Source organism: Castanea sativa, chromosome 10 (genome assembly GCF_040712315.1).
Source record: "Castanea sativa cultivar Marrone di Chiusa Pesio chromosome 10, ASM4071231v1".
NCBI classification, from domain to species: Eukaryota; Viridiplantae; Streptophyta; class Magnoliopsida; order Fagales; family Fagaceae; genus Castanea; species Castanea sativa.
Window position 1 is genome coordinate 9,281,494 of NC_134022.1, and position 27,331 is coordinate 9,308,824.

The 27,331-nt window shown below is 36.0% G+C and overlaps 2 protein-coding genes across 2 annotated transcripts; both read left to right on the forward strand.

Moving 5' to 3' along the window:
* Positions 1–11,509: 11,509 nt before the first annotated feature.
* LOC142612830 (phospholipase A1-Ibeta2, chloroplastic) lies at positions 11,510–13,386 on the forward strand. Its single transcript, XM_075784994.1, has one exon. The coding sequence runs from the start codon at positions 11,641–11,643 to the stop codon at positions 13,291–13,293; it is 1,653 nt and encodes a 550-aa protein (XP_075641109.1). The 5' UTR covers positions 11,510–11,640; the 3' UTR covers positions 13,294–13,386.
* A 2,443-nt stretch (positions 13,387–15,829) lies between these two features.
* LOC142611991 (uncharacterized) lies at positions 15,830–16,552 on the forward strand. Its single transcript, XM_075784130.1, has one exon. It carries the CDS (start codon positions 15,830–15,832, stop codon positions 16,550–16,552), a length of 723 nt encoding a protein of 240 aa, XP_075640245.1.
* The last annotated feature ends 10,779 nt before the right edge of the window (positions 16,553–27,331 follow it).

A 27,331-nucleotide genomic window follows, 5' to 3' on the forward strand; every position in this document is an offset into this window, starting at 1 on the left:
ATTTTGTTTTAAATTTTAAATCTATAAATTTTTTTATAGTCACTAAAATGAGAAAAATTCTAAAGTTACAAGTTTTTTATTATAAATTACTGATATGATAAGTGGTCACTAGTAAACCAAAAAAAATGATGTAAGTGATGAGTTCATTATGTGAACCACTAAAAATTTGCTATCAAAACAATTTGTAAAATGTTGTAAAAAAGGTTTGTGAGTATAGCATTACGTCTAAAAGAATCAATGATATTGTTTAAGGAAAACAAAATGTAATTTAATAGAACAAAATTGCTAAAATTAGTGGGGGCATTGCCCCCATAGTCCAATGATGGCTCCATCCCAGGATAATACCTTAACTACTGAAAAAATGTTGTCGCATTTTGTTGTGCCCAAAGAACAACTCTAGAATAAATTAAGTGTATGTTTGGATAAAGTTTATAATTAAGCTAGCTTTTTACTTTTTAGTTTTTATACTCAATTTTTTGAAATTTCAATTTTTTTACCTTCATATTTTTCTTTTCATTTTTTCAAAATACAAGTATATTTTAGCACAATTTTAACAATATAAATAAATTGTTTCCAAACAAATACTAATACTTCTTTAATTGGCTTTAAAAGTGGTGAACTTTTTGGTATGGAGCGTGACACACATTTGGAGGTTCCAAGTTTAATTCATCTCACTACAAATCCAAGAAGTTTTTAGGGTGTTTAATGGGAAACCAGTGAAATAATTGTCAAAGACTAGAGAGTCGACTGAATCTCCGCATGAATAAACGGCATGTTCAAGAGTTACAGGGGCAGGTGGGCAACATGTGAGGTGCATGTCTTCCTATGTGTCTCAACTCTCGAGTCTAACTCTAACTAAGATGTTCGTGAAAAAGACTAATAGAGCGAGAGCTGTGCGTGTGTACAGTGCAGTGCACACATGCTTGTGAAGGAAGAAACACGAGCTTTGAACTCTTTTTAGCTTACTTTGCCTACTTTTCATGTTAATGTTTCTTCCAGGTTACTGCGGAGAAAGTAGAGAGAAAAACAGAAAATAGTATTAACAACAAAATTTAGGATATATATATATATATATATGAGTTGGATTCAAATTACTCGTGGTGTTATTTTAAGCAATTTTACACTACACAATATTTTTTAATTGGGTGCAAATTTTGACAAATCTACCATTAGATTACATTATCTTTTTTTTTTTTTTGAAAGCTTAGATTACATTATCTTCATATATTCTCCATACTTGCAAAATTTCAAAGTGATCAAAGATTAATAGTCATGTCATCAATCAATTTTTTAAATTCAAGTTTTGTAGTTTATAATAATGCATAAGGGTCTGTTTGGTTGGGAGGATGGAAAAGTGAGAGGATAAAAAATAGAGGGAGGATGGAAAAGTGGGAGGATAGAAAAATTTTTAATTTTCCTCAGTTGTGTTTGGTTGAGAGGATGAAAAAGTAGAGGGATGGAAAACCTTTTGGTTTGGTTGAAAATAAGATTTGTATAAATTTACTATCATGTCCCTCTTAAATAAAAGAGAAAGTAATCCATTATACTTTTAAAAAAAATTATGTATAGATGAAAGTGGACATTTAAAAAAAAATAGCATAAGAAATCATCCAAAATGTTTTCTTAAAAGATAATAAAAAGATAATAAAAATAAAAATTAAGAGAAAAAAAAAAAAGAAACAAAAGAAGAACCCACCACTTGACCAAACAAAAGAAAGAAAAAAGAAAAAAGCCAAAAAAAAACCCATATTACAGTGGAAAGTCAAAAGAAAAGAAAAAAAAAAAAACCAACGTTAAAGTGGATAAGTCAAAAAAAAAAAAAAAAAAAAGTGAAGGCAGTTTTGTCAAAAAAAAATTTCTCACTTTTCATTCCAATTTTCTCTTCAATTTGGAGAGATTGTATTTTGAAGGGGAAGAGAGAAAACTTGTGGGCCCCACTACTTTTATCTCCCCCTTCCCCTCTCAACCAAACTGTGAAAAATGTCATTTTTCACCCTATTTTTCTCTCCCTATTTTCCATCCTCCCTGTTTTCACCCCAACCAAACACACCCTAAAAAATGAGTTTATGGATTAAATGATAAATAATATCCAATTGACATGAAAATTGGCATAATTGTTAAGAACATATAGAATATGTGATTCAACAGTGATATTTTTAAAATATGAATTTTACAACAAGTTATTGTGTGGTATCATTTTGTTTAGAGTTACATCAGGTGTAACTTAAACCCAACCATATATATATATATATATATATAGACACACATATCTTCTCTACCAATAGCAATATGGTGGATTATTCTGTGTAGTTTTACTAGTCATTATTAAAACGTATTACTATTTTGATCCCGAGTTTAATTTTGTTTTTAAATTATCAATTGTATTTATTTAGGTTTAAAACACAATTAATGTCATCCTTATATTAATTATTATACCTTGTTTTTATTAGATGAATAATTTTTCATGAAATTTTTTTTTTTTTTATTCAAATGAAAGTATCTTTTAAGTCTACTGATTTGACATATATACTTGTAGTGTTTAATGTTTGTTTATGGAACAGCGAACTTTAACTTTCAACTTTTTAAAACCGAACATGTTTTAAGAAGTGACATTAGTATTAAAAAAAAAATGGTGTTTGAAATTTTAGTCTAAAAAAAAGTCCAATTTTAAACCACTCTAACAAGTAAAAAATTAATTTTAATTCTAGGTAACATAGGAGCAGAGTTTGAAAGACGTGTAATTTTTACATTTAATTTCAATAATTCGATAAATTAGAATAAAGTCAAATATTAAATTATTTTAAAATTTTTAATTTGATGACATCCATAGTTTATAAGAAAGGTCGAGAATTCAACGCAAACGTGTGGTTCAAACTTCAAACATCGTCTAATTTTATAAATCACATCAGTGATAAGTGCAAACATCAAAATACTGAAATAGTGGTTTTGGCTTCTAAATGGACAAACACAATCTTACATGGTAGATACTTTAATCATTATCAAAAAATAAAAAACAAAAATAAAAAAATCAGTGCAGATCGCATTTCTACGCTTGCCGCGGTGGGGTGTAACTATCATGGTGTCATGATGCGTTGGAAAAGATGAAAAGCAAAAAGCAGCGAATTATTTTAGTATATAGTTTAAATCATATGCGACAATACGCACGCATATATATATATATATATATATATATATATATATATATACACATATAAAATATGTTTCATTTCAAGACAATTTCTCAAAGGAAAAAAAAAAGTTTTCAAGACAAAAATATATGGTTGGAAATAGATCTTGTTGCTACGCGTGGCTGCTTTTAGGGCTTTGTCTGACCCATAAGCAGTCGTGCAGAATAATGCCTGCGAGCATTTTCATCGACCTAACTAAAGTAACATCAGTCTCTACATCATCTCGATATATTTAAACACGGTTTAAAATAGAATAATGTGGCTTATGGAATTGTCGTTAAACAGTATTATTTTCGTTCTAATTTGTTTGTCATGTTTGAAAAGTTAAATTTTTTAAGAATATATCATTTATTATCTTGTCTGTCTTATAAAAATGTATAAGTTTCTAAATTACTCTTAAATAAATTTATCAAAAAATAGTTTTGAAAATAAAATAAGAGTATAATAGGAACATTAGTAAATTAATGGCTTTTATTTTTTAAAACAAGATAATATTTTGGGATATCCAAAAATGAAACAGAGGAAAAACAAACTTAGACGGAAGGAATAAATTAACTAAACTAACAAGGGTTTTTTTAGGCCAAATTTGGCTACTCCCTTCTGAAGAAAATTAATGTGCCTCCTCTCCTATCATCATAAGAGAGGTTGGTGGTCGATCATTCTCGCAGTGTACTAGTGGAGAATTTTGCTACTCGTTTGGTTTATAAAGTAGAGAGTGAGAAAAAGAGATATGGGGACATGCCAAACACATAAGTTTAGAGAAAAGGTCCTATAGATTTACTTTTGTGTTTTACATGTTTTTGACATGTGGTATAGTTCCACAGAGACGGACCACAGTGGAACTTTATATTAATTTTTATAATAATCTACACCACAGAATCTATCATGTGTTGATTCTCAAAAAAAGAAAAAGAAATCCATCATGTGTTAAAACAGGGCATTGTAATGTAGACTATTTTATTTGAGGTAAACATGTACAAAGAAACATACTGTCCCCACAATACATGTGGGAATTCGGCAATGTGTCATAAAAAAGAAAAACAGAAAGAAGGAAATTTAATTTTCAATGTGTTTTTTTTAATGAATATTTTCAATGTGTTTCTTTATAATATACTTAGAGAAAAATATAAAAATATAAGTACATTAGTTTTCCTAATTAATTCAAACACGTAATTATAAATTTAATTGTTTTTGCAAAAGATTACATTGTTTATACTTCATAAATTATGTTTGAATTTAACTAAAAATTTTAATGTACTGCATGTGAGGAATTATCCCTAAATTTTGTTTATTTGAAAGGAAAATTGTGGTATTTTATAATTTCCCTTTGATGAGGCACTTTTTATTTATGATTTATTATTATTGTATTATTATGAGACAAAGAAATGAAAGTAGAAAGTAGGCCAAGTGGCAAACTATATATTTTTTTAAGTGAAGTTGATTTACTTTTACATAACATGCATATATCGGACAAAACCAGATAGATCTGCATTATCTCACAAGGGTTGTATATGAATGTCGTGTTTTTAATTGGACAAATTAAGAGATGAAATAAAATATTAAAGTGTCTTGACTATTGATACTACTCATTATCCCACAAGTGTTGTATATGAATGTCGTGTTTTTAATTGGACAAATTAAGAGATGAAATGCAATACTTAAAGTGTCTTGACTTTTGCTAATACTCATTATCTCCACTAGCTCCTATGTGAAATTTTTAGACCTCATTAATTGGAAACGCTCATTATCACTTTGAAGTAACATGTACAAAACCAATCACAAACTGCTCGAAATTCCATTTTTACTGCTTTTGTAAGCTTTTGCACTTATGGAGTCTGCGCGCGTCTGCACACCCCACTTTTACTTTTTAAGAGAAAAATGGGGATATATCAATGTGCAGTGTGCTATTGCCATGAGTGGGAAACGTGAAATCTAACTCAAGATTGTGAGATAAAAACAAAGATACAAACAGGGAAAAAATATATATCAAAGTATACATATATGATAAGAAATTTTTTCTATATTTGTTAAGAAAGTTAAATTATACAAAATTTAATTAAAGATAATTTAGATATATTGGCATCACAAAAAAAAAAAAAAGCAAATGCATGAAATTTTATAATTTTCTTTTACTAACAAAATGAAAAGGTAAAAATTAATGGATTGATGAGAGATAAAATGAGAACTGAGAATTATGAGATGGGAGTACTAAAGTGAGATAGAGTCTGAAATGTTGATAGAAAAAGAAAAATGGACGAAAAGAGAGGGAGGTAGAGAGCAATAGATGATATATACCTGCTAGTTGCTGCGACTGTGAGCTGAGCTATCGAGGAGAGTAGAGCTGCCAACACTGCTAAAATGAACTTAAGGTCACAATATCTTTCTTTGTACCATTTTTTAAGAAAAATAATAGTAGAGATTATTTTTATGGAATAAGTTGAACGAGTTACAAATTTGAATGATTTGAGGTTTATATTTATTTATTTATTTTGAATGGCCTGTTTGTTGAATATTTTGTTTATTTGTTGTTGTTTAACCTACTCTTGTTGTTGTTTGTGTTATTTGTATTGATATTTGGGCTAATTTTTATTGTTGTTATTTGTTATTTATTTATTTATTTATTTTAGGGGTTAAAGATTATGTTTGGGGGCTAATATTATTTTTGTTGAACCCAAATTCTTGGGATTCTCAAATGAAGATGTTCAATATTATTTTTAGGACAAAACATGTTAGTCTAAAAGTATATATGTATATAATTGTTTTTTGCAAATATAATATATACATTTCAAGTTATGCATACGAACACTCTAATTTGCATGTAAAACCGTCTCTGGTTGTTGTAATTTTTATTATAATGTCCATAAAAAGGTGTCATAGGGAAAATTATATGTATCAATTCAACTTTTTTCTTTTTAACGGAGATATGATGATTCGAATCTATGAATTCCATTCTATGATTATTGATCTTTATCATTAAGCTATGATATAAATTAATCTTTTAGGTACTAATGATTCGAACTAGGGCTGTCCACGGATCGGATCAGATCGGGTGTATGAAAAATTGACCCGCAACCGACCAAATATTCGGGTTGGACCCGATAGTTCGGGTTATCGGTTAAGCGGGTTTGAACTGTCGGGCGTTCGGGTCTAAACAACAACCCAGAAGAAATCAACCCCAAACTCAAAGAACACATCTCACATGTCAACCATAATCCCAAACTAGAGAAATCTAATAACACCAAAAATATCACATACCCAAATCTGAGATTCAAATCAAACAGCACCGAAAACACCAAAATTGAATCTAAGATTCAAATCAAATAAGAAAAACACTACAAACCCAGATCTAAGACTGAAAGAAGGAGATAGGAGACCCAGATATGAGACCGAAAGAAAGAAAAAGAAGAGAAATAAGACTCAACTGGCACCACCACCACTCCTTCCTCCCACTATCACCGCATCTGCCATCAGATTAATCAAGATCAAAGCCAGGAAAATCAGAGGAGGCTTTAGCTGGATCCACCTTTGACCTCTAGAGAAAGCTTTTTCAGACCGCTCTTTCCTCCGAATTCTCACTTCGGCGGTGTCTAGTCTCCATTCACCCGAACCTCCGTTGCCTTCTAGGTCTTTCCTTTTCTCTCTCTCTTTCTCTCATGTTTTCTATTGTTCTTTACTTCAAGAGAGTGAGGTTTGAGGCGAGACACAACCCAATATGGTGGGCTGGTGGTAGTAGGGCTGGCGGTGGCATTAAGACAGAGCCTAAGGGTAGGGATTTGAGAGGGACAGAGAGAGAGGGCGTGAAAAACAAATATCTTAACTTTGAGAGAGAGAGAGATCAGGTCTTGACTTTGAGTGTGAAAATAGACCCAAATCCTTCTTAAGTTTATTATCGGTCAGGTCGGTTTCTCCGGGTTTCAAATTGCTTAACCCGCGGCCCGAACCAAACTTTCAGTTTTTAATAACATATGACCCGAATCCGACCCACCATGCTATTTGGACCCAACCGTTGGGCTTCGGGTCGGGCGGATCCAGTCGGTTTGGTCGAGTGACTTGACCCGCTGGATAATCCTAATTCGAACACATGTTCCTTATCCAAGCTTATAATAAAATTTTGTCAAATGAGCTAATTTGAATTCACCACCATTCAATTATTATTAAAAGTCAAAACTAAATTTATCAGCATATTTTAGAGAAGTGCTACGTCCACAACATTTTCATAATACTTTCACAACAAATCATAGGTGGTAAGTTGTTATTGGTTCTAATCTGAATCTACAACATATATTACTTTTTTTCCACCTATAACAACCAATAATAATTTGCGACTTAAGATTTGTTGTGAAAATGTTGTAGACATAGCATTTCTGTATATTTTATCTATATAATTGGAATAGAGCTCCTTATTTTTAAAAGTAAAGTGAATAATTTAAATTATTTTAAAAAAAACATATTTTTGTTTTTAGTGTTCACTTTTTTATACGAAAAATGTTATGTTTGCAATATCTTCACAATAAATCTTAAGTGACAAGTTGTTATGTTTTGGCGTAGGTATCATTTCTCTTTTTATACTTCCAAAAATAATCTCATTATCTAAAGAGACTTAATAAAAATTCAAAATAATGAATATATAAAAGGGAATTGAAAATTTCAAAAAACCCAGAACCCACGGCACCATCTACTACTCTTTCTTCAAGTTCATTTATCCTTACCATCTACTACCCTTTAATTAAAAGGATAAATTACTTTAAGATTATATCGTAATGATACTCAACCTTAAAAAATTACTCAACCTCTGCCGACTCGCAACGAACACAACCTGCCACAATGACCATAATATTATTTTTCTCAAAAAAAAGAATGACCATAATATTAGAAACCGTGAAATATGTTACTAGCAGTGTTTTTTTTTTTTTTTTATGTTATATTTTTAATTTTTAATATATTGAATGTTACTAGTATAGTATATATAGTAGTTACGTTGCTTAGAACTAAAATTAGAAACGGCTCTGTTTTATTCATTAGATTTATGGCAGTTTGGGAGAGAATGAGAATTACGTATTGTAGTTTTGTGGACATTGTACACCTAATAAGGTGTTTAGGTAAAGACGGTTATTTCAGTAAATGTTGAAACATTAGGAACCTGTGAACATCAATTGCTCCTTGAGACACTTTTTTGACAGAAGTTATTGACTTGAAATTCTGTTTTTACTTCTTTGTGATTGAAAGAAAACTCATTCAAAATTCAGCCTTTTACTTCATCCACCCAGCTGACAACAAAGTCCCTTATTAGCCTGCATTATTCTCTAATGACCCAATTGCTTACGATCTTTGAAATATCGGAGGTGATGGTGTTCATGACATATGGCCTTTTGAACTCATCAGCAATACTAAAAACAAAAATACTCCAAAAGATTTAAGGTTGAATATCAAGATAAGTTTAAAAGACTGGTTAAAATATGTATGTATTATGATAATTGTGTTGTAATTTCAATATGTTGATTCGATCCCATTCCTGTTCAAACATCAACGTACGAGATGGGATACACTTCGCACGAGTCATGAAGATTTTTTGGAAAAAAAAAAAAAAAAAACGCAATTTCACTAACTAACAAGAAGAGCAATGTCGTTCCTCAATTGCTCAGAAATAGCAAGAGGAAAAGAGTACTTGTTACGAGATCCAAAAAGTCTATAGAGGAAAAGTATACTTGTTACAAGATCCAAAAAGTCTATGAACCTTAGCAAATTTAGTAGGGCATGCGTAACACAATTAGCATCTCTCCTAATCCAACTAGATACACACCGGATAAGACCTTTCTACTAAGCTCTATGAGTATGACAGTGAAGATTCAGATAGGAGAAGACTAAGAATACACTGTACGATCACCTGAAGTGCATCTCAATATTTGTACCGCCATTGCATGTAAATTTTACTTAATTCAACTGGTAAAGTCTTCTGTCATCGAATGAGGAATTTGGATTCAAATCTTGCCCATATCAAAACTTATTGGTATTTTGACTTGTGACAATTAACTTAATTGATAAAATCTAATCTTGTCATTTAATAAAGAACTTGGATTTGAATCCTCCCTACACCAAACTCAATTGGTATTTTAGCTTATGATAATTGATAAAAAACAATCATCATGAAATCGACATTATAAATTCAAATTCTTTATAATAAAAAAAAATGCATAGCATTAGAAATTTAGAACTAGGAAAACAATCAATTCTCCTGTTTTTCAACAATATTTAATTTTTAGTTCCAAAAATTCTGGGGTAGGTTATGATACTTTGACAAACTAATTAAGATAGCAGATAGGTCACTTATATTCTACCCCATCATTATTTTTATACAAAATTATTTGTTGCTTTCTTAAAAATTTGTATATTTTTCCATTTTTGTAAATACTTAGGCACTTAATCCATCTACTTCTTTATGCCTAATCCATCTAATTTTTAAAAGTGAACAAAAATTTATTTTGGAGATGAAAAGAAAATCTATTCTTTTTTATTATCATTCATAATTAAGTAGTTAAGAGATTGGGGATTTCCAATTGAAATACGTAACAAGACCAAATTAAAGACCACCCATTCTTATTCCATACCAATTCAACATGAACATAAGTCCTCCTTTCTTTTTTATTTTTGGCTTAATTAGCATTATAAATATCAGTCTGACCAAGGGAAAACAAAATGTCAATTTGAGGCTTACATGGTCGTTCATGTTATAGTCCGAGTCGTCATTGTCAACAACTAATAAAATGAAATGAAATAACAATTTATTTAACTTGTTCACATCAGTGTTCATCTGGTGCTTTGGTCGCCTTACAGTACAGAATCAATATATAGTCATATACAAGGATATATCCTACGAGTCAAGTTGTTACCTTCACGGAAAGTCCTACACCATAAATGAGTTCTTGTCAACCACTCTTTATCTGTAGAGTTGAACCCAAGGAAGGGCATATGCAGTTGTGGAGCCGTAGAGATGAGCCCCACGAAGGGCACATACGGTTGTGGAGGAATGACAAGCACACAACAAATTTTACAACATTTTTATTTTTTATATAAATTGAGTTGACAAAATTTTATTAGTTTTCATTTAAACTCACTACTGACATTACATTTTTATCTATCATTAATAATTTTCAACATCAATAGGTGTCAAATTTTTTGTATCTATAGGTTTTGGAATAATGCTATATCAACAACATTATCATAATATTCTACAATAAATTTTAGATAATAGGCCGTTATTAGTTATAATATAGAATTAATTATCATTTGAAATCATTTTTTTACTCATTTGTTCGGTTGGAGAGAAAAATAGAAGGATGGAAAATGTAATTTATATAAATTGACTATTATATCCTTATTACATAATATGTAAGAAACAGATTTATTTATACTCATTACATAATATAAAATTTATCACATTATATATATAAATTTATATTATTATTTTTATTATTAATGTAAAAATTAGATTAGGTCACGTTGAAAAAAAAAAAGTTCAAGTAATATTGAAAAAAAACGTTCAGTAACATTGAAAAAAAAAAGAAAAAAAGAAAGAGAGAACGTTGAAAAAGAAGGAAAAAAAAAAAAAAAAAAAAAGATGAGAAGCATTAGCTGGGATGGGGCTTTTTAGTAAAAGTGCAAAAGACCACTTTTCTTCCCAATATTTTCCTCCCAATTTGGGAGGAAAATATATGTGGGCCCGGAAGAAAATTTTCCTCTCGATTTTTCATCTTTCCTATTTTTTCTCTCCAAACGAACAATAAAAAATACTATTTTTCACTCAATTTTTCTTCTTTTATTTTTCATCCTCTATATTTTCGCCCCAAATGGACGGTCTAAAGTTGGGAGTGGAATAGTATGAGTCTTTAGGGATATTTGAGTCAATAAGAAATAAAGCGAGGGTGGCGTTTCAAGCTTTGTCGCAGACTTTTAAGAATGGCCTTTGTCTTAGGTAAAGAACAAGCCTTTATGGTAGAGAAAAGGTCAATACTGTCTACTATTTCTCATACCCCCGCTTCTTCTTATTTGGAGAGCAAGATATATCATATTCATTATATACCCATTTTTTAGTAAAATTCCTTATTATATATATATTTATATATTTTTTTTTTTGAGAAGCATTTATAAAGTTATATATTATATTTTATTATTGATATTATCATTCAAAACTTATAAAGTTATATTATGGTTCGGATTGTAATAAAGAGCAAGTCCAAGGCAATTTGGCAGAGACTCACTCTATATATACGTTCTTTGATCCATTCAATCTTAGTCGGTTTAAAGTTTCAACTAGCAGTGCCTCTCTCTCTCTCTCTCTCTCTCCTCTCCTCTCCCCTCCCCTCCTCTCTTTCTCTTCCCCTTTGTCTCAATATCTCATTGACTCCTTCTCTCTTTGCTTTCATCTCTCTCTCTCTCTCTCTCTCTCTCTGCCTCCATGTCCATGCAGATCGGTTCTACGCTTCCAGCTCATAACATCAACCTCTTTCAGGCCAGACGTGCTAGCTTCCAATGCCAAGCCTCTCCATTAAACCCTTCAACAAGAACAGTAGTCCCAACTTCGTCTTCTTCTTCTTCTCTGAAACAAAAAACATCATCCACCGAGTTAACTAAATTGCACATAGCCAACCTCGATAAGCTCCTCCAAAAGCCAGTCACACCAAACCAATTTGACCCACAACAATTTCCCAATTATTCCAGCAATGGGTCAGTCGAAAACAAAGGAAAAGGTGTACTAGAAGGGCTTAACTTGGCTAGACTTTGGCCAGAAATGAAAGCCGCAGAAGAAATGTCACCTAGGCATCTGAACAGGCTTCAGAGACTCTTGTCGATAACAGCTGAACACTCTCCAAGGAACCATCTTGGTAGTAAATGGAGGGAATATCATGGTAGCAATGATTGGAAGGGCCTTCTTGACCCTCTCGACGAGAATCTCCGCCGAGAAGTGGTGAAGTACGGTGAGTATGTACAAGCCGCTTATCATTCTTTCCACTCAAATCCGGCCATGTCGGCTGAAGAACCTCCTTTGCCCCACCACGTGGCGTTGCCTGATAGGACTTATAAAGTGACGAAGAGTCTCTACGCCACCTCATCCGTCGGATTGCCTAAATGGGTGGATGATGTTGCTCCGGATCTTGCCTGGATGACCCAGCGGTCTAGTTGGATCGGGTACGTTGCTGTTTGTGATGACAAGAGGGAGATCCAAAGGATGGGAAGGAGGGACATCATCATCTCCCTCCGAGGCACCGCCACATGTCTTGAGTGGGCCGAGAATATGAGGGCACAATTAGTCCAAATTCCAGGTGACAATAATGATAACAATAACAATAACAACAACAATAATACCGACCCAAACCACGGCCAAGCCAAGGCGGAATGTGGGTTCTTGAGCCTCTACAAGACTCGAGGAGCTCACGTGCCTAGCCTGGCTGAGTCCGTGGTTGAAGAGGTTCGAAGGCTCATGGAGCAGTACAAGGGTGAGACCTTAAGCATTACAGTCACGGGTCATAGTCTTGGGGCAGCCTTGGCCTTATTAGTAGCAGATGAAATTAGTACATGTGCCCCAGACGTACCACAAGTTGCAGTTTTTTCTTTTGGTGGACCTCGTGTGGGCAATAAAGCCTTTGCCAATCGCATTAATGCCAAGAATGTGAAAGTGTTACGAATTGTAAACTCCCAAGATGTAATCACTAGGGTCCCCGGGATGTTTGTGAGCGAAGAGCTTGACCAAAAGCTAAGGAGCTCAAAGCTCGCAGCCGGGGTGTTTGACATGCTTGACAAAAACATGCCATTGGCATACTCACACGTTGGGGCAGAGCTACGTGTCGACACGAGAATGTCTCCGTTTTTGAAGCCCAATGCTGACGTGGCGTGTTGTCATGACTTGGAGGCTTACCTACACTTGGTGGACGGGTTCATGGCATCAAATTGTCCATTTAGAGCAAATGCTAAACGTAGTTTACTACGGTTGCTACAAGATCAGAGATCTAATGTGAAGAAATTGTATACTAATAAGGTAGCCTTGAGATTGAATACCGATAGAGAGGGACTGCCAATGTCAATGTCTACTTGCTTGCCTAGTCCATCTTAATAAGTTCTATACATTGCTTAATTTGTAACATGGTACATACTTATAGAGAAAAAACTTGAAATAAGATGTCTAAGTGTTATGATTTTATGGTTGTCTTTCACTTCTCATTCCAAAATTTAAAATTTTCTACACAATCTCTCAACATCTAATTCTTTTACAAAAGAAGGATGATGATCACGAAGATGATAAGGTCAAACTAGATGCATCATAAATTCATAATTGCAAATACTTCTGAGTGCTTGTCTGATACAGTACTATATGCTTGTAGAAAAAGAAATATTTGTTGAAATATTCATCTACCAAATTAAAAATGAAGCTTACGTTACCTTAATTAGCCAAATCAAAAACCAATCCTACGTGACCTTCACTAATGTGGTATAAATTTTATTTAGTCAAATTATATTTGGTAAAATTGATTAGACTCAAATATACATATGGCAAGTCATATTAATTATATCATCAATCTATTAAGTAGATCTTATTGTCTTAAAAGGTAAGTTCCTTGCAATTTCAAGTACTCGGTTCCTCATCCACTCACTGGTTTTGACATGTGTTTTATATGAATCCGAGTAGCTTACCCAACACAAAAAACACATTGGCTTGATGTCGCTTTCGCCCATATGCTTAAAAAACAAAATATATTAGTAAAATAATTAAGTAATCACTTACCAAAAAGATAAGTAAAAGAAGATACTGGTCAGGGACCCATGGTGGTACTGGTACCGACTTCCACAAAGAATAGCAAAACTTTTTTTTGTTGGATATGTAAAAAGTAGTAATATATAAGTGGGTGTCATAATGAAGTTAATAAAGCACTGCAAAGTGACTAGACTCTTCACCCTTTGCTAGTCACTTCTGCATTTTTTTTTTAGCACATTTTTTGAGCGCTTCATTAAAACAGTGATTTTTTTTTTTTGGCGGAAAGGAAAATTAGTGATGTTAATGTATATATTATTACATTTTCAATAGTTACGTACAATGAAGTGGTGAGGATTTGAATTTTAAACATTATGGTTAAAAATAGTAAAATATGTCTATACGGGCCTCACCCCCCGTCAAGTCCAATCGCCCTGAGACCCATGAAGATTAACTCATATAAGAGCCCCGCACTGATCACACATGCTAACGCACATGACGTCCGAGGGGTTTGAGCTCAGAGTGCTCGAAGCAGCTTGTGGCATGCCCCTGCCGAGCACAGAACTTACTATCGGGGCTGGTCCTAACGCCACTATCGTTTTTTCCCTCCCGTCACCAAACATCCACTTAGGCGAAACGGTATTGGACCTCCATTCCATTGCTTAGGGAACACCCCTACCGAATATCAAACCCAACAGTGGAGCCAGTTCCAATACCACTGCCAACTTCCCCACTCACCATTAAACCTCCACCTAGGGGAGAAGGTATTGGACCTCTCATTCCACCCACCAGGGGAATGATGATAATCACTCCACTAACCTTCGCTATAAATAGGCAAGAGGAACTCAGTTGGAGGGGTTGGCAATTCCAGAGTGGAAAGACTAGAGAAAGTAATATTGATCATCCCTAAGAAAGAAAAGGGAGTGAGAAAAGAGGGGAGACTCAGGAAACGGGGCAGCCGAGCATAGCGCCACTCGTGGTAGGAAATCCAAAAGCCCACCATACAAATAGATTGTGAGCCCAAACTCCCCTTAGGTCCAGCAGCCTTATTTTGGAATGCACAATTGACGCCGTTTGTGGGAATCTCCTACGTAGCTATGGTGCTATCTTGGCATGCTCATAAGGATGTCTGGAAGTGGACAGAGAAGCCATGCAGAGAGCGGCACTAGAGGGTCGTCGCGGGGGTCTACATGGCGAGAAAGGAGGCAAAAGAGGCTGGAGGACAGAAGACGTGAGGAGGTAGAAGAATCTGGGCCCGGATAAGGATCGTACCAAACCTTCCGGACAATGTCCGATGCCTCGGGCCGCAGCTGCCCTGACAGACAAGACTAGGAGCTTGAGCAAAGGGATCGAGAGCTCGAACGCCTACGCAGGGCGGTTAGGGATTTGGAGTTGCAAGAGAAGGGACCAGGGAGAACGAAGGGAAAGGTCAGTAAGTGTGGGGAGTCGCAGTGAGGCAGGATCTCATCAATCCGAGTCTTGTAGACACCGCGACCATTTGCGAAAGTATGCGGACCGTGAATCGACTTCCCCCGACGCGGGGCGACCACATAATGCGGCCATGGATACCATGAGCCGAGCATTGCGTCAAGCTGCTCGGTCTCCGTTTTCTAAAGACATCGAGAGCGCGCCTATGTCGAGCCGGTTCGCATGCCCACCGTTCAATTCCTACACTGGAAAGACAAACCCGGTGGAGCATGTAAGTCACTATATTCAGATGATGTCCTTACACTCCCACAACGATGCATTGATGTGTAAGGTTTTCCCCTCGAGCCTTGGCCTCACTGCTTTAAGGTGGTTCAACAGGTTGAAGAAGGGTTCGATCCGTAGTTTTTCGGAACTAATCCAGGGGTTTAAAGTGCGGTTCATGACTTGCAGCTGGGTGCCGTAGCTCGTAGACATGTTGTTATCAATGAAGATGAGGGCTGGAGAAACCCTTCGCAACTATGCCAGTCAATACTGGGAGTTGTATAACGAGATCGGCGAGGGTAATGAAAAGATCGCAATGAGCACCTTTCAAATCGGCTTACCTGAAGAATCTGGGCTGAGAGAATTGTTGACCCTAAAACCTCCCGAGGATATGAGACAGTTGATGAGGCGTATCGAGGAGTACAAGCGCTTAGAAGATAATCAACTGCAGACCAAGGGGAAGGAATCAATAATTAGTTATCCTCGGAACAATGGCTTCAACCCTAGACACAGGAAGGATTTGAGAATTCAAGAGCCCGGCCCAGCGACTGGGGGAGTCAATGCGACGTTCAAGGAGCCCGTGCACCACATCATTGATAGGATAAAAAATGAGCCATATTTTAAGCAGCCGAAAACGATGGCGGGCGACCCGTCGAGGAGAAACCAGAATTTATATTGCACCTATCACAGAGATAAAAGGCACACCACTGAGCAGTGTAGGGTGTTGAAAGATCACCTGGAACAGTTGGTGAAGGCAGGGCATTTGAAGGAGTTTCTAATGGAGACGGGGAATAAGGAGACCGAGCAAGTAGATCGGCTGCATCGAAACCCTCTCCCACCCCCTTTGGGAGTGATAGAGGTCATCCATACAGCACCGAGGGCGATTAGAGCACCCATAACAAAAGGGGTGTTGACCGTGGTGTTAGTGAAGTGAAGCACGAGTGAACAATCCCTGGGGAAGAAGCCGAGGTACAGTAGACAACCCATAGCGTTTGACAACGACTACCTGGAAGGCACTACTCAGCCCCACCACGATGCTTTAATAGTCATGGCCCGTGTAAGGGGTTTTATAGTGAAGAGAATAATGATAGATCAAGGGAGTGGCACAGATGTAATGTACCCGGACCTATACAGGGGGCTCAACCTAAAAAAGGGGGACTTGTCCAAGTATGATACACCTTTAATGAGATTCGATGGGCATATGGTGACTCTAGAAAGGCAGATTTCACTCCAGTTATCATGGGAGGCAGGGAGGTAATGGTGACATTCATAGTGGTTGCCTCTTTCTTGCCGTACACGGCAATATTCGGAAGGCCATGGATACATGACATGGGGGCTGTACCATCCACCTTGCACATGAAAGTCAAGTTTTGAACTAACGAAGGGATTACAGTAATAAGGGGTGATCAGCAAGCAGCCAGACAGTGTTTGGTAGCCACGGCAAACAAACAAACGGAGCAGAGGGAATCAGTCGAGAAGGCGCCCCTATAGCAATTACAGCATCCCCAGGTGGAGGGGACCAACATTGCCGAGGATTTGGTAAGCGTAAAGATCTTACCGGGAGGTGAAAGGAGTTTTCAGATAGGGGCAGGCTTGAATGATGGGGAAAGGGTGTAGCTACTGTTGTTCCTCATACAAAACGTGGACGTGTTTGCATGGAATCCATATGAGGTGCCCAGTGTCAACCCCAAGTTTATAGTTCACAAGCTGAATGTGGATCCTTTATGCCCTCCCAAGAAACAGAGACCGAGAAGGTTTGCTAAAGAGCATGTGGAAGCCGTTAGACAGGAAGTTGGGAAGTTGAGAGAGGCAGGGGTCATAAGGGACACGTTCTTTTTGGAATGGCTCGCAAACACGGTGGTCGTGAAAAAGAAGAGCGGTAAGTGGAGGGTTGTGTTGATTTTACCGATCTGAACCAAGCATGTCTGAAGGATCCGTTTCCAATGCCGAAAATCGATCAATTGGTGGACGCTATGTGCAGGCACCCAAGAATGAGTTTCCTCGATACTTTCCAGGGCTATCACCAGATTGCCCTAACAACCGAGGATCAGGAGAAAACAACATTCTTAACACCTGATGCTAACTATCACTATACCGTGATGCCGTTCGGATTGAAGAACTCAGGAGCCACTTATCAACGAATGATAACGAGGATATTTAGGGATAAGATTGGACGGACAGTTGAAGTGTACATTGACGACATGGTGATAAAAGCCAAGCAAGAAGGGCAGCACATTGATGACTTGCAAGAAGTGTTCGAGATACTCTGACGACACCGACTGCGCCTCAACGTCGATAAGTGTGCCTTCGGGGTTGGATCTGGCAAGTTCTTGGGTTATTTGATTACTAAACAGGGGATTGAAGTTAACCCCGATCAAATTGAAGCCGTGAAATGTCTCAAACCACCGAGCAATTTGAAAGACGTTCAAAAGCTGACCGGTATGCTGGCTGCTTTTAATCGATTTATTTCCAAGTTCGCTAATCGATGCCAGCCCTTTTACCAACTTCTGAAGAAGTGGAAAGGGTTCTAATGGGATGAGGAGTGTGACAGAGCCTTCCAAGATCTAACAGATTACCTTGGGCGGGCACTGACGTTGCCAGCCCCAGAACCAGGAGAAGACTTGTATATGTACCTCTCGATATCCGAGCATGCAGCGAGCGTCGTACTACTAAGGGATAGCGGTGTACAGCTCCCGATTTATTACATCAGCAAGATGTTAATCGACACGGAGACCAGGTATTTACCACTGGAAAAACTGGTGCTGTCACTCGTGCATTCCGCCCAAAAATTAACCCATTACTTTTAGGCCCACACAGTCCACGTCTTAACTGAGTATCCACTTCAGTCATTGTTGAGGAGATCTGACTTTACGGGGAGGATAACCAAGTGGGGGACTCGGCTGGGCTCTTTCGACATCAGATACAAGCCGAGGAACTCAATGAAGGGACAGGTACTTGCAGACTTTATTGTCGAGTTCTCGCCGAGAAGTACAGACATAACCTGCCTAGTAGAGGTCAAGCCATGGAAGGTATTTGTGGACAGCGCGTCCAATGCGATTGGAACGGGGGCTGGGATCGTGGTTATCACCCCGGAAGATCTGAAGCTAGAACACTCATTTAGATTAGGCTTCAGGGCTTCTAATAATGAGGCCGAATATGAGGCTTTACTGGCCGGACTAAGGGTTGTCATGGATCTGGGGGCAAAAGAGGTGGAAGTGTACTCGGACTCCCTCCTAATAGTAAGTCAGGTACAAGGGAACTTCGAGGCCAAAGATCCTCGGATGATAGAATATCTGCTGCTAGTAAAGTAGATGATGAGTAACTTTGTGACAGTTAAGATCGAGCGGATAGCCCAGGGACAGAACCGATACGCCGATTCTTTGGCAACTCTAGCATCATCAATAATTGACGAGGTACCTCGGCTGACTAGGGTAAAGTTGGTGCCCGAACAAAGTATTATCGCTAAGGCACTAATTCTACAGGTCATTGAAGCCGAGAAGTGCTAGATGGATCCAATCATCGACTTTCTTGCAGAAGATCGAGCCCCATAAGATAAGGAAGAGGCAGCCAGAGTATGGTGAACTTCAGTCGATACTGGTTATCTGCTGATCGAAAGCTTTATCGCAGATCATTCGAAGGGCCATACCTGTAGTGCCTTCGCCCCAGCCAGGCTAAAGAACTATTAGCTGAACAGCACGAGGGAGCCTGCGGTAGCCACGTGGAAGGATGCTCGCTAGCGCACCGAGCAATAACCCAGGGGTTTTAGTGGCCGCAGATGAGGAAGGAAGCTACCGAATACGCTTAGAGGTATGAATAGTGTCAGGTGCACGCGCCGATGATCTACCAACTGGCCAGGAACTTGAACCCAGTTTGTAGCCCGTGGCCATTCGCTCGCTGGGGGCTGGATATAGTCAGACTATTTTCCCGAGCAATGGGCAACCAAAGGTTCATGCTGATGGTAGTAGACTACTTCACAAAGTGGGTGAAAGCTGAGGCACTGGCCAACATCCGAGATGTTGACGTTAAGAGATTCGTGTGAAAGAACATTATAACAAGGTTTGACGTGCCGAAATCCTTAATATCGGACAATGGCCTACAGTTAGATAGCAGGGCTTTTCGGGAGTTCTGCGAGAACCTCGGTATCCGAAACCGATACTTCACACCAGCCTACCCGCAAAGTAATGGCCAGGCAGAAGCGACTAATAAGGCCATCGTGAGCGGTCTGAAGAACAGATTAGAGGGCGCCAAGGGTAGATGCGCCGAGGAGTTGCCAAGCATCCTATAGGCATACCGAACAACTCCAAGGAGATCCACGGGAGAAACACCATTCTCTCTAACTTACGGGGCGGAGGCAGTCATCCTTGTTGAAGTAAACCTGTGCAGCGCCCAAGTTGCGAGATTCGCTCCTGACAAGAACGAGAAGTTAATGGCCAATGAGCTGAACTTGCTGGAGGAACACCGAGAAGTGGCCACCATTTGGCTGGCAGAGTATCAACAGAAGCTTGCCCGGAGGTACAATAGAGTCGTCAGAAGGAGGGAGTTCGCCGCAGGAGATCTGGTACTTTGTAAGGTCGTAGGGAATGCGCGAGAGACGAGCGCGGGAAAGCTAGCTCCATCCTGGGAAGGGCCCTGCCGTGTGACTGCTATTGCTGGAGTAGGGGCATACTATCTGGAGGATTCAGATGAAAAACCGCTCCACCGGCCATGGAATGTTCACAATTTGTAAATTTTTTATCAGTGACTGCACACCCTCCAAAGATATAAACTTGATGTAATCCTGCATTACTACATGTTTAATACGAAGGCATTTATTCAGCAAGATTACCCTTTTTCTTATTTTAAGTTATTATTGCCAGGCAAGAATTATAAAGAGAATCGCGAGGGTAAAGGCAACTCATTCATGATAAGGACAGAAACCTGCCATCGATTCGATTCCTATCACCGAGCAGGTGAAAACCTTAGGCTATTTTGATCTAAGGACAGAAACCTGCCCTCGGTTCGATTCCTATCACCGAGCAGGTGAAAACCTTAGGCTACTTCCATCTAAGGACAGAAACCTGTCCTCGATTTGATTCCTATCACCGAGCAGGTGAAAACCTTAGGCTATTTTGATCTAAGGATAGAAACCTGCCCTCGGTTCGATTCCTATCACCGAGTAGGCGAAAACCTTAGGCTATGTTGATCTAAAAACAGATACCTGCCCTCGGTTCGATTCCTATTACCGAGAATGTGAAAACCTTAGGCTATTTTTATCTAAGGACAGAAACCTGCCCTCGGTTCGATTCCTATCACCGAAAAGGTGAAAACCTTAGGCTATTTTTGATCTAAGGACAGAAACCTGCCCTTGGTTCGATTCCTATCACCGAACAGATGAAAACCTTAGGCTATTTTTATCTGACAGAAACCTGCCCTCGGTTCGATTTCTATCACCTAAAAGGTGAAAACCTTAGGCCCTTTGTGTATGCTCCACTCCATTTGAATTTGTTTCTTTTTGGCCTTCACACCATTCCTACTGCTTCTATTTTTGTTTTGATTTTGCTGTACGTCCTAGTTGGTGTTTATATCTTGTGGCGTGAAGGATGCGCGGGCTTTAGACTCATGTTCCTTACCTTTCATCCCTTCCTTGGATTGGGCATTACTTGGATAAAGGTCCTTATCTTCCTGCCGAGTCCATGTTTTTTTTTCCTGTGTTCGTGGCCCTCTTGGCTGGGGATCCTGTCATACCACCTCATCATGCCTACTATAGCTTTACCTCTCCTTTTACTTCTTGTTACCTCATGGGCTTACAGGCTGATGCTCCTACCATGCCAACTCACTTCTTTATCAATCGTTTACTCAGGGCCTCCTTGGCCTATTTTCCATATCTTTACCTCTCCTGACCAACATTCCTGTTGTGCCAGCCCATTTCATTATTTCATTCCTCGGGCTTTCTTGGCGTAATTACCATATCCTTACCTCTGATTACTTTTCGCGCTTATTGGCCTTTAAGCTAACCTAATGAGTTTACTAATTCAGTTTCGGAGCTTCTCTGACTCATTTACTTCCTCTTTACCTCTTAGTATTTGTTGAAAAAACTGGTTTTGCATCTCATACAAGACCCATAGCGGAAGCAACACAAGGATCTACTTCATTCATGAGAAATAACATGTAACCTTGAATTCTATAACAAAGAAGAAAAAGCATACCTTGGTGTAGTGAAATTCAAAACCAACACTTGAGAATACCTTTAATCTTCATCCTAATTCCACATGATTCCCAAGATGAGTGGTCTCTCAATTAGTTTTTATGTATATTGATTTTCCTTTGAAAAAGTGTATTTCCAAGATTCTTTATTAATAAATTATATCCTAAGAATCTAATATAATATAATTTGACCCCTCCATGAAATATCTATAGCGAACAAAGTCATAATAAACTGTCACTTTGTAAACAACTATTTTATTCATTGAGTATCCAGTTTAATTTTTTAGTTATTTATATTTATGAAATCTAATTTCATAAAATATGAACTTTAGTAACTCTTTACTAAAATGGTCAGCCATGAATAACCAGTTCTCATTAAACTTATCTCAATGAGATATTTGATATTTCGTGTCTCTATAGAATGAGATTTTGGATTCAATCTTGAGAATATGTGTTTCCTCAACACTATGTGTGGTTACCCAACATACTGAGGTTTTGACCGTTAAACTAGATTTCACTTCTAATATATCAAAGTAACCTACATTTCATGGTCGGGTTCACTATCCTCTCAGGATTGAGAGTATATGAAATTAGAAGTTGTGAAATTAATTATTCAGGTGACAGTTGTTAATTGAATAATTAATCTTACAACGATCTAGTTCAATATATCTTACACATTTAAGACATATCAACACATCAATTAGAAATCTTCATTTTCATAATCAAGACAAACCATCTTAGTTGATGTGTCATAGTTTTCGTAGACAAAACGCCCAATTTCATTACCGACTACAAACTATATTTTGAGTTTACAAGGAACTTGTAATTTATATCTTCTGTAACTAAATCATATAAATCATATACTATACATCTCAAGGACTATGATAATGTCCAATTAGTTCATTTGTAGATAGTCTCATATAATTAAACAGTTTAACTATTTATAACATGTCAATAAATTGGATTTTAGGGCATAAACCCTAACATTATTCTCATGGGCTTACTACTTCATTCATTGGACTTTTTTGATCCATTTACTTCCTCTTTACCTCTTTTTATTTTTTGTGGGCTTGCTAGCCACCAATCTTGCCATTTCAGCTTGCTAGGTTTGCTTCTTTTTTCCCTTACTATTTTCTCTTTCCAACCTTCTTTATATTGTTGGGTTTCTTTTGCTGTTGGGCTCTTTGTCAAAAAGTGGGCATCAACAATATTCAAGGAGTTAGAAATTAAAATAATTAGAATGTCCTATATTTGCAATATGCTTGTGTTTCAGTCTATTTTCAATGCAGCATTAATCTCCTCCTATCTTCACCTCCACAAAAAAAAAAAAAACCCATAAAGTTTAATTGTATTTTTCTCCCAAAACTATGAGGTCCATTGTAACATCCTCGAAGTATAAAATTAAGCAATGTATTTATTGAAAATAGGAACATTACCCTTGATGTTAATAAATTTTATTATATTTAAAACGCGTGAAATTTTTAAATAAAAGGTGTAATTTTTTTACAGCAATGGTAAAAATATTTGGCGACCAACCAAGTGGCAAGTTTGTTGGTTGCCTAATTGACCTCTCTATTTAGTCTCATTCCCTCCCCCTTTTGTGTATGTACTTGTTTCTAAAAAAAAAGTGGCAAGTTTGTGGGTTCCCTAATTGGCCTCTCTACAATATTAAGTATTAACACTAAACATCTTCCAAAAGTGTGCGAGAGAGAGAATTAAAGGCTTAGGATTCATTTGGTGGTTGAGAAAATGAAAAGAAAATCAAAGAAAAAACTTTTCTCTTTAGGCTTTAGAAGCAAGAGAGAGAGTGGCTGGATAGTTCTTTAGGTTTTAGAATTTTTTTTTTCAAATTTTAAAAACATTTTAAGGTTTAGAATCTTATATTGGTACCCACTAAGTTTACCCATTAAGACCTATTTAACTAGATTACCCAATAGATATTTACTCAATTAACCCAAAATGTTTAATTGGATTGAGCCGACTTACCCAAATTAAGTTGGCCATGGATGGGTTAAGGGATTTGGATAAAAATTGCTATCCTTACATATAAGGCAATTTATAATCAAAGGTTTTTGTTTGTTTCAATGGAAAATCTAATGTGAAGATATATATATATATATATATATATATTTTTTTTTTTTAGTATTTTCTTGTATTTGGTAGTATTGAAAAAAAATGGATTAAAAGAAAACTATCTCTTAACTTTCCTTATTTAATTTAATATGAGATAGAGTTTTTTTACTCTACTAAATTTTTGTGGAAAACAACTTTAATTTATGCAAAGTTAAATAAGAGAAGTCAAGAGATAGTTTTCTAACTAAGTTTACAGTTGCCGTCATATATGAAAAAATAAGATAATTTTTCTAAAAACATACTTTTTGAAAAATGATTCATTTAAAAAAAAAATGTTAATATCGAAACAAAAACACAGTAGCTTATCTAATCCCGGGCGGTGATGCCATCCTCTAAAGAGACACTTCAAGCATCTCATGCACTTTAGTTTTCCAAATTGTCCCTCTCAGTTGGTTTCCTTCATTAAGTTTTTGATGAACTTTTTTATTTATTTTTTATTTTTATTTTTTAAATTTTTTATGAACGTTTCCTTCATTAAGTTAGTTTGTCTTCTAGCTATACAATACATAAATTTCACTGTAAATGTCTCGCTTGAATTTAAGTTCCAAATCCATTTGTCTTGCTATTCCTAGGAGCCTATTGGGATCATAATTATTGTCTTGGTAACGTTTGTTTTATTAAAAAAAAAAAACTTATGTGAAGATAATTTTTGGTATTTTTGTATATTTTTTTTAGAATCAGAAAAAATGGGTTAAAATAAAATTTCTCTTAACTTCTTTTAGCTTAATATGAAATAAAGTTATTTTCTGCTAAAATACACAACTGTATCGCATATGAAGTTAAATAAAAAAAACTTCATCTCACACAAGAAATAGTTTCCTAATTCATTTTAAGGTTGTTATCAAAAAAAATAAAATAATGAAAATAATTCATTTTTTTTAAAATGTTAATGTTGAAAAAATCAACCCTATTGATCTTGTTGTATTAATTGAGACGATATCAAGTACAAGTGATCAATTCTTCATTTTTAAGTTTTGGTATGACCTCCGATAAATCGGAGACCAAAGGGGCCTCCTAAATTTGTGTGCTTTCCCCTTGCTCATTAGTTATTAGGATACATGCTCCCTTAGACAGGGATTTTTTCTAAGTTGTGGCAAGTCCATGGGGGCTTTCAAGAAGTTCCTACCTTAGCCCATTTGGATGTACCTTATACTTTAATCCTTGGGAGATTGGAACATAAAGCTGTCCTTTTTTGTTAAACCTATCCAAGCCATCTTTGCCAAAAAGGGCACAAGACTTTCAAATGTTGTTAAGATTCTGGTGTGATTGGGCAGCTCATATCTAACTATTGCGCAGCATTTCCAACGTCCTACCCCATTACTTACTAAGTTTGCTCTGCCAACCACGCTGCCTATTTTGAGAAAAATTTCTTTGGTTTGTCAGTCTATCGATGAGAATTCCACTTGTTGAATGTTAGATTATCAACATTGTAATGCTTTACAATTTGAAATAAAAAAAGGAGAAAGGAATGCCAAAGGAAGGAGGAGACAAAGTCATCAGGGACTCGGAAAATTGCCACACCTAAAAAACTATAATCAATTCACCTTATTGCAAACCCCAAAGTTAAGACTCAAGCATTTCCAAAATCTCCATGACCCACCCATGTTGTTATTGTTTTAGTTGCGGCTCCACTGTTACTCTTTTAAGTTTTAACCCATTTCAGCATCGCTGGTTAAAGCCCTTAGCTATAGCCATATAAAAGTGGGTTTCAGTTAGCTCAATTGGTAAAATCTCTGATAGTTGAATAAGAGATTTAAGGTTCAATTCCTGTTTACACCAAAAACTGATTGGTGTCTTGGTCTGATAATTAAGAGCTATCATCAGGAGCGAACGCCATAGGTTGAAACTCTTTCTAAAAAAAAAAAAAAAAACTATAGCCATATAAAAGGTGTAATACTAATAACTATATACACTTTAAACATTGATGTATCAAGATTAAAATCCTTTAGGATAACTTTACTGTAGAGTTTCTAAAATCTTATTTTGTTATTTTGAAATAAGTGAATTAGATTGTACCATGTTATTAACAATTTTTTTTTTTATAATGTCTTATTAACTATTTAAATAGATCCCACAATTGTGATAGTTGATGTTTATTTAATGTTGATGACATTGCAAAATCTATTCAATTCATTTCATAATTGATGAATAACATTTTAGTAACATCATACTAGAGTTACCCTAAAATTTTTGGAGGACCCTAATCTAATGTATCAATTACAATCTATGACCAATTTAATTGTTGAAGTGGTACACTGGTACTTTGATTGAGCCAAGGATGCAATGGCCAATTTAATCTCTCTCTCTCTCTCTCTCTCTCTGATCATGAGGGTAGAATACGTATTTTAAAATAACACGTGTAAAATACAACCAGTCGAGGGACATGTTTTATAGAAATTGAAACTTCAATTAAAAGTTGAAGGAGAAAATTTTCTTTTCATCCCTCAAATACATTCTAGGTTCTATTTTTGTCCCTAGAAATTTAAAATTTTATACTTTTATTATTTCGTCCACTCTTGTTAAGTTTCAGTGAACAAAAATAATTTTTGATGGAATGACGAAATGAGTAACATTTTATATTTCCAATTAAAAAAATATTTCTTTTTAAATTGAAGGGATTGAAACAGAAAATTTACTATATTTTAATTTTCAAGAACAAAAAAAATATTCTTGCCAAAATTGAATTTGATTTTAGAAAAATAACAATAGGAAATTTGCATATTTTCAATAATTAATGGGACATTACAACTCTTGTTTAAGCTTGGGGACTCAACTTGTAATTAACTATTTTTTTTTAAAGTTGACTAACAGCTAATTGGTTGGTCATTTTTTTTTTTGAGGGAAATGATTTTTTCTAATAAAGTAAATATAAAAAATGAAGTAAATGTTAAAAAAAAAAAGCATAGGAATTTGAAATAAAACCGGAAAAAAATAAATAAAAGGAGCCATTCGGTCTATTTCAACTTATAGACTTATAGCTATAGGTCTATAATCGAACTAAGAATACATTTTGAAGAAAAAATTGAAATTTCTATTAAAAAGTTGAAGGTTGAAATTTTCTTTTCATCCCTCAAATAAAAATACACACACACATTATGTAATATCAAGAAATAAAAAATTTCAATGAAAGTCAATGGAATAACAGGAGTCATTGTCCTACTCTTAGCACTTAGAGAGGAGCGATTCAAGAGATGGTCTAAGCAAGATCCGTGTGGTACATGTGGTATTACTTATTATTGTTATATAACATGAAGTTGATGAGCTTGCACTAGAAACTCCCTTTTTTATTTAGCAAAAAAAAAAAAAAAAAGTCTATGGAGTAGCAAAATGAGTAATATTTTAAATTTACAAAGAAATTTTTTTTTAATTGTACGGATGGAAAATGACCATAGACTAT

Bases quoted from the DNA above. Each gene is read 5' to 3' on its own strand.
- LOC142611991 (XM_075784130.1), top strand. From the start codon at position 15,830: ATGTTGTTATCAATGAAGATGAGGGCTGGAGAAACCCTTCGCAACTAT.
- LOC142612830 (XM_075784994.1), top strand. From the start codon at position 11,641: ATGTCCATGCAGATCGGTTCTACGCTTCCAGCTCATAACATCAACCTC.